This window comes from Copadichromis virginalis, linkage group LG11, assembly GCF_057382275.1.
Source record: "Copadichromis virginalis isolate Kocher_CV1m ecotype Utaka linkage group LG11, C_Virginalis_male_GT1.1, whole genome shotgun sequence".
NCBI classification, from domain to species: domain Eukaryota; kingdom Metazoa; phylum Chordata; class Actinopteri; order Cichliformes; family Cichlidae; genus Copadichromis; species Copadichromis virginalis.
The window spans coordinates 6,387,020-6,395,406 of record NC_140628.1 but is presented as its reverse complement, the minus strand read 5'-3'; the positions used below and the strand labels follow the sequence as shown (position 1 = coordinate 6,395,406).

Genomic DNA, 8,387 nt, shown 5'->3' with positions numbered 1-8,387 from the left:
TAAGCTGGTGACCTAGGAATTTCACCTCTTCCTGTACCCACTGTAACTTTGAAAGCGATGCTTTATTCCCTGTTTTTGCCAAATGTGTCAACAGTGCTATAGACGTAGTTTTACAATTTTGTTCTGAGTCAGACGCTATCAAAATATCATCCACATAAACTAGGATCTGTGAATGGGATGGTATCATGAAATCAGACAGACAATTAGTTATTGCTTGCATGAAAAGGGTCGGACTGTCACAAAAACCCTGTGGTAATCTAGTGTAGGTATATTTTTTACCTTGGTATGTAAATCCAAACCAACCTTGTGAATTCTCATGCACTGGTATGGAAAAGAAAGCATTACTCAGATCTACCACTGTGAAATATGTCATCTCTGGTCTTATCTGATTTAACAAGGTATGAGGGTCTGGGACACATGGTGCAATACTTTCTACAGCTTGATTTACAGCCCTCAAGTCTTGAACCATGCGCCACGATTGAGAATCAGCTTTTTTTACTGGAAAAATGGGCGTGTTACATGCTGCATTTGGGGCTTCTACCAGTATCCCTGCTTCAATCATGTCTTCTATTACAGGCTTAATCCCTACTTCTGCATCTGGTTTAAGTGGATACTGTTTCACTCTAGGTCTATATGAGGTTTTAGGCTTTATTACTACTGGGTTTGCTGTTTTCATTAACCCTACATCAGTCTTTCCTTTTGACCACAAAATGTCTGGAATCTGTTTAAGCTCAGGGTGATCATTTAGATCTACCATTTGTCATTCTGCTGTTTCATTCTCACTTCCCTTTAAGTGTGTCTGAGGTGTTGCATGTGTCACCCACCCCAGCTTCTTACGGAAGATACTGCTATGCATGTTTGTTTCCCATCCCCCTCCACATGGCTGCCATACATTTGTGTGCTCTCCCTGCTCCACTAAAAATGCTAAATCTTCCCACTCAGCTGTGCTACACTTAGTTAGTGGAACATGTGGCACCTTCCCTTTGAAGAGTTGTCGAGCTGCTTCAGAAATTATCACACTGCATCCTGCCATTTGTTTACCATCAGTATATACAGCTTTTACAGTAATTCTTTGAGGACCCAGTTTCATTACTTTGTCAGTGTAGGCATCATCAAGTCCTGGTGTTGTTTTAAACCTAAGTGTGATGTGCATCTCATCTGGCTCCTGTCTATCATAGCCCTCAGCTAATCTCTCCTCAGCTGTGGTCAACATTTTACAGGTTATCTGATCTGGCCTGGAAGTTGACAGGTCAAGCGTCCAATAGTAATGTACATCGCTACTGCCCTGGTGAACCATTGCTTCTGCAGTTTCTCCTTTTCCTGCAGTTATCATTCCAACAGCCGTGGGAATGACTGAGATTCCAAGTTTTACCATCATGTCTCTACCCAAAAGGTTCACAGGGCATGTTGGACACATCACTACTGAGCCCTGAGCTGTCTCTCCAGTGGATGGATCTCTGATCCATACTGGCTTAGAGATCCTATGTTGATCTAACTGTCCGTTTGCAGATTTTACATAAATGACACCATTTGAGGGGTTTATTCCTGACACATGGTCCCTCAGGACGGTTTTATCTGCTCCTGAGTCACATAAAAACTGTATAGTTTTTCCCTGCACTGTTAATGTGCGAAAGGGTTTCACTTCTTTCCCTGATAAATTCAACAAAACCTCAGTCAAATCTATGGTTTGGGGCACTGATTGTTGTTTGTGGCAGTCTGATGGGGTGTCTAAACATGCATGTGTATTGACAGTGGCAGCAGATACTAGTCATTTATTATATGAGGGGTTACGTGGACCTGGTCGTCTATACTCCTCACGTAGGTCCTCAAGGCAGTCTCTAATGAAATGACCTATTTTCCCACAGTTGTAACACCTTTCATCCCTTCTCCTCCGTTCTCCTCTAGCCCTCCAATTACCTCTATCTCCTCTACCTTTACTTTGTCTAGTCTGCCCCTGAAAAAGTACCTGAGGCTCTTCATCAACATAAAATGTGGCAGCATTCACTGTATTCTGCAATTTTTTCTTTTTACTTTTAATCACATCTTGTGCATGCTTTGCCCAATTCATACATTGAGTAACTCCATCTGTGGTGTGATTTACATTTTGCTTTCTAATAAAATCTGCAATGGATGGATGGAACCCACTCATTAAGGCATGTTTCAGCTGCTGTTGATAGGGGCCTGCTACGTCTGCATCTTCTTCAAGTCCACTATGCCTCTTAAACACTTCCTCCAATCTACCTCTATACTCATGAACGTCTTCTCCTTCCTTCTGTATGCATTGTGAAATTTTTGTGTAGTCTGCAGTTGTTCTAAAAGTATTTCTGAGACGATCGTACACTCCATTAATTTGGACAGCGAGACCTGCATCTCCATAGGGCAGGGTGTTATCACCTGGCCCTCTGCCCGTGTACCGTCCTCTGACACGGGTCCAGTTATAAGTGAGACATCTCCTAAAGGTAGTCTCAGTTTCCTGTCCATTTAAACGGTACGAGGAACAAAGCTGTCTATGTCGAGCTATAAACTCATCAACATTAGTCAATGGGTCTCCAAGGCTCTTACAAGCATCAGCACATTCAGACTCGGTCCATGGCCGGTAAACATGAATAGTGCGGCTATTATCTGCATCCACTCCAAAATGCGGGTTTGCAACCTCTACCATAGGGTAAGTGCTCACCTCATGGATTGGATCAGGAGAAAAACTTTCTTCATCTTCACACTCTGGGGCTGAAACACCATGTGTTTTTTTGTGTTGTGTCAGGGATGGATATGTGGTTGTAACATTCGTGTTCACTTTCTTTCCTTTCTGTCTCCTCTCTTGCCTAGTCTGTCTTGGACTCAATGCTGCTCCTAATGCCTCTCCATATTCATCCTTTAATCTGTCCTCCACTTCTGCCTCTGCTCTCTCACGTTCATCTCTGGCTCTTCTTTCTGCTAACATTCTTGCTCTTTCTAATGCTTTTCTACGGTGTTGTTCTAAAGTAGTTGCAGTGGATTGAGCTGTAGTTTCATCCTCAGGTTTCACAACTACTGCTTGCAATATTGCTCTTTTAACATTCTGTGCTTCTCTCCTCCTCTGAGCCTGCTCCAGCCAACAACCTACATACTGCGTGCTGCCTGCGTGCTGCCTGGTGAAAATTTCTCCATAAATTTTACATCCCCTTCTAAGGCAGACTTACACATTTTATTCCCCATTATAACAATTTCCTCAAGTTTGCGGTAGGCAACGCCTTACTCCAAAACCCAGGCTATGTGTACACAACAGGTCACAGAATTACGTTAACACCACTTTAGGTTTCCTTCTGTGTTGCTGCGTTCACTTTACTGGCACTCATACACACGTACGTTCATTCACACTGTTTATAGGCCTGTAACTTCTGTTGAAAGCTCTCAAACGCCCCAAATGGCGGAGAATTCAACCTTCGGACACTCTCCAACGCCCAAAATGGCGGAGATTCCGGACTCCGAACCTAGGTTCTCTCCACGCCCCCAAACGGCGGAGAACTCTCTACGCCCCAAACGGCGGAGAAGCCTGCGTCTCTCTCACGCGGCTAGCGCGCTCCCGGACTCACGTTTAACGCACAGCCCGTAGCCGCTCTCTATTGTTTTGGGTCACGTGCGCTCTCGTGACCAGCGCTCCCCCGGACTCAAACGTTTCACGCAGAATCACGGTGACGCGTATCTAGGATCCACATTCATTCACACGGTTATAGAGACGCTCTCTGATTGCTTACCGTTGTGTTGCGTTTCGTTCACAGGAGAGTCCTAGAATCCCGTCAGTCGCCGTCCACGAGGGGAGTTCAGACGCTATTCCACCGGCCTGGTCGCGAATTTAACACTCCAGGGCTTTGTCAGGCGTCCTAACGGCCTGGTTGTCGACAGTCTGCGGCGTGTCCTCTCTCTCCTCAGTGTGCGGCGAAATTCTCGGAATCCGGCTTCGAAGGACCAAAAAATGTTGGGTCTAAACTCAGACCCCGCTGTATCCAAGACTTATTCCCATGAAAGAAAAACAAGGCAACAGTGTTCGATCGATTTCTTGCGCAAGGGAGGCCCCCTCATCTGTGTCCAGCACGACAATGAACCCCGATGATGGCCTCCTCTCGCTGCCTTTTATTGACAAACTTCAAACAATAGTTTACAAAACACCTCCCCCTGCAACCCCCTTTGGTTACAAAGACAAGGCACTGTATGTAAATGTATACACTGGGTGTGTGTGTCTGTGTGTGTGTGTGTGTGTGTGTGTGTGTGTTGATCAAAGGGTCATAAAACCTAAAAGCAGGAACAACATCCTTGGTCATAAAGAGGGTAGTCTTCCCCCACACCCAATGTATGGTTTACCAAAGATAACACAGTGAAACCATACAAAGGGTAGGAATCTCTACCAAACATCAAACAGATCTTCAAAAGGACGTTCCTGTGATAAAACACTTCAACCTCCCACCCAGAACCTCGAGAATCTGGGGATGGGAGGAAAGAAAGAATTCCTTTCACAGAGTTAAAACAATGGACAAATGGTAAATATAAAAATGACAAATGTTTAACTATTTAATCTAACATTAAACATAGACAGGGTTTTCATAATGTAAGACGAGTCCTCAACATTCTTCATAATCAAAGTGAACAGGAAGATGCAGCCATTCTCTTGCTCGACGCGGAGAAGGCTTTTGATAGAAACGTACGGCCATATCTCTTTGATGTGATTGTTAGATTTGGGATGGGTAAATTATTTCTGCATTGGATCAAGCTACTACACTGTCAGTCTGTTGCTCAGGTTATGACTAATGAGATCATTTCTGAACCATTTGACATTAAAAGAGGGTGCCCACAAGGTTCACCATTATCTCCACTTTTATTCCTTTTAGCTATTGAACCTCTGGCAATAGCTGTTAGAACAAGTGGACAAATACAAGGTGTTAAGATTGGTTGAAAGGAGCATAAAATTGCTTTATTTGCTGATGATGTTATATTATTTTTAAAGCAACTAAAAACTTCTGTGCCTGCTGTAAAGCATTTAATAGACCAGTTTTGGGCCTTCTCAGGGTATAAAGTAAATGTAACAAAATCATCATTAATGTTACTTAAACAAGGGTATAATCAAAACGTAAGTGAGAATATATCTGGCTTTACTGTTAATTCTGAATTCACTTATCTAGGCATTAAAATAGTTCCTTTACTAAAAGATGTGGTGGTACTTAACTATAATACAATTCTACAGAAAATTTCCAAAGATTTGGAGCATTGGATAAGTTTACCACTATCTATTATTGGACGGATAAGTGTTCTTAAAACTAATGTATTACCTAAACTCTTGTATATGGTAAATAAATGGTAAATGGCCTGTATTTATATAGCGCTTTACTAGTCCCTAAGGACCCCAAAGCGCTTTACATATCCAGTCATCCACCCATTCACACACACATTCACACACTGGTGATATATGTTTCAGAATGTCCAACAAAATGTCCCACTGGTTCTTCCTGTTTGATTGTTTACCAAACTAGCGTCATTAGTCAGAGAGTTTATTTGGAAGTAGAAGCATCCCCGCATTCGCTTGTCTTTGTTGTATCTTCCCTTTGATACAGGGGGGTTGAAATGCCCCAATTTTTACTGGTACTATCTGGCTATTCAACTAAGGACAATAATGTTTTATTTTTCATCCCAAAATACCCGGTCTTGGGTGGGGATGGAAGCAAATTCTCTTAAAATGCCATTAAAGGACAGGAAGCGGTGTCTGAAAAGGGCTGGGAAAATCATCAAAGACCCCAGTCACCCATCACATGGACTCTTCACCCTCCCGCCCTCTGGGAGGCGCTACAGGAGCCTCCGGACTAAGACCACCAGGTACCGGAACAGCTTCTTCCCCACAGCTGTCAGACTCCTGAACTCTGCCTCCTGACATCTGACCCACACTAAACTCATGGACTGAACATACACACACCACAACCACCTACACACACACACAATGGACAACCGTACCCTTGAACATACAATAATAACATGGACTGAACCACCACTCACAACCACTAGCACTTTATATAGCCTCTGTAGAAATTATCCACATATCTCACTTATCTTAACTGCACTACTGTATAGTTCTGTGTAAATAATCATTCTGTACAGATGATAATTTTTAATCCTACAACTGTTTGTAACTTGCATAGTTCACATTTCTGTATAACTGTATATCTGAGATTTCTGTATAGTTTTTTTATTTCATATTTATATCCTGTTCATATCCTGTACATAGCTTGTACTCACTACAGCCTGTACATACTTATAGTTATAGAATATTCATAACATACTTCATACTGTGTACATTATAACATACCATAATAGACCCATTTCTGTAATATACTTACATATCTATATTATTGCTAATATATATTGTAATATATCTATATCATGGCTAAAGCACTTCTGGATGGATACAAACTGCATTTCGTTGCCCTGTACCTGTGCATGTGCAATGACAATAAAGTTGAATTCTACTCTATTCTATTCTAATTCTAAGCTTGTACTTATACTCTGCACAGCCAAAACAATTAAAGAAAGAAACAAATATTCCTATAGTCCGCAATATGATTGAAGTTTGGTTTACAATAAAAGAAATGATGAATATTAAGAATAATCTCTCTCAGTTTAGTCCTATTTGGGGAAATGCCTTATTTGTACCAGGAAATTTGGACACAGGGTTCCAGGGTTGCGCAGAAAAAGGTGTTAGGAAAGTGGGTGATCTTTTTTGTGATGGAATAATGGTTTAATTTGAGGATTTAGTCTCAAAATTTCAAATCCCCCCAAAACACTTCTTTAAGTATTTACAGATTAGAAGCTTCATTTCTTCCATACAAAATCAGTCTCTCAACGTCCCCCAGTTAACTAATTTAGAGGAGTTAATGGTGAGAAAAATGTGTTAACAAAGGCTTAATGTCAACATTCTAGAACTGGATTGTTAGAATCTTGGAGAGATGACCTAACTATTAATATTTCTGAGGAGACATGGAAGTCAGTTTGCTTAAAATCATAAAAACAATCGATTAATAGTAACCTAAAGCTATTACAATACAACTGGATCATGCAAACACATGTAACACCGGTGAAATTGAAAAAATATAATAACTGAATCCCAGATACATGTTTTAAATGTGGAGAAGCCTGTGGAACATTTTTCCACTGTATATGCCCATATGGAAAAGATATATATAAATCTTATAAAGTTTGTATCTGTCTTGTGTGAAACTTGTATGAAAAGCATATAAGAGTGAAAACAGATATAAGATCCCTTGAAAAATTATATAATGAAACTTGTATGTTTTGGATACTTACTAAAACAATGTATGAAAGTAATGAGAAAGTGGCCACTTTCATGAGTAAATCATGTAAGCCTTATATGATTTACTCATGAAAGTGGCCACTTTCATGAGTAATCACATAAGTTTTTACTATTTCTTTTCCATATGGGTGGGAATGCAGAATTGTCCGTGCATTTTGGCAAGAGGTGATGAACAAAATAAACCACATTTTAAATACAAAGATTGCTTTAGATGCAGAATGTTGCTACTACATATGTATCCTAAAAATCTTAAACTAAGAGCCCATCAAATTAAGTTTATGGATTATTGTACATTACAGGCAATATGATTGCATTAAACTGGAAAAAATCAGATCCTCCTGCTATTGGTGCTTGGATAAATTGTGTATGGCAATGGAAAGGATAACGTATTTTCTCAAAGACAAGTTAACATATTTTGATGATATTTGGAAGTCATTTAAAAACTTTATAAAAGAAGTAAACATCGGACAACTCCTGCAGGAGTGTGGATGAGGGGAAAATTGTTTAGTCTGTGCTAGCTATTTCTATTTTCTTCCCTTTTTGTTTCCTTCAGTATGTATAAATGCCACATATTGTACTAATGTATGCACATTTCATGTGTTTTTATTTGATGTAGGTTTGAGAGAGCAGGGATGGGAGGTGTGTGTGTGTGTGTGTGTGTGTGTGTGTGGGGGGGGGGGGGTGTTCTTATTACTGCGGCATACTACTGTAAAAACAAACCTTTGTATGCTGTTGCAAAAAGCAATAAAAAAATTTGTTTAAAAAAAAAAGGAAAAAAAAAGATGAACATTTCTTAGGTGGGAAACTTTCGCTCAGTTGTAGCTAAATTGTCATGGGGTATCCCACAAGGTTCGGTTCTAAACCCCCTATAGTTTTCATTATATATCCTTCCTTTAGGCTGTATCATTAACAGCTTCAAAATAATTTCCTACCATTTGTATGCAGATGATATCCAATTATACATCTCCTTTAAACCCTGGGAATTAGACAAATTTGTCACGGCTGGGGGCAGTCGTGTGGTGTATTGAAAAAAGGATCCAAAATGCAGGTACTGGCT

General features: G+C 40.5%; 1 protein-coding gene across 1 annotated transcript; it reads right to left on the bottom strand.

The window, feature by feature from the left end:
- Nucleotides 1–538: 538 nt before the first annotated feature.
- On the bottom strand, nucleotides 539–3,085 carry LOC146697975 (uncharacterized). Its single transcript, XM_085472912.1, has one exon. It carries the CDS (start codon nucleotides 2,939–2,941, stop codon nucleotides 1,769–1,771), a length of 1,173 nt encoding a protein of 390 aa, XP_085329038.1. The 5' UTR covers nucleotides 2,942–3,085; the 3' UTR covers nucleotides 539–1,768.
- Between the last annotated feature and the right edge of the window lie 5,302 nt (nucleotides 3,086–8,387).

What these genes read in the sequence shown, in the direction of transcription:
- LOC146697975 (XM_085472912.1), bottom strand. Translation starts at nt 2,941, where the DNA reads ATGTTAGCAGAAAGAAGAGCCAGAGATGAACGTGAGAGAGCAGAGGCA.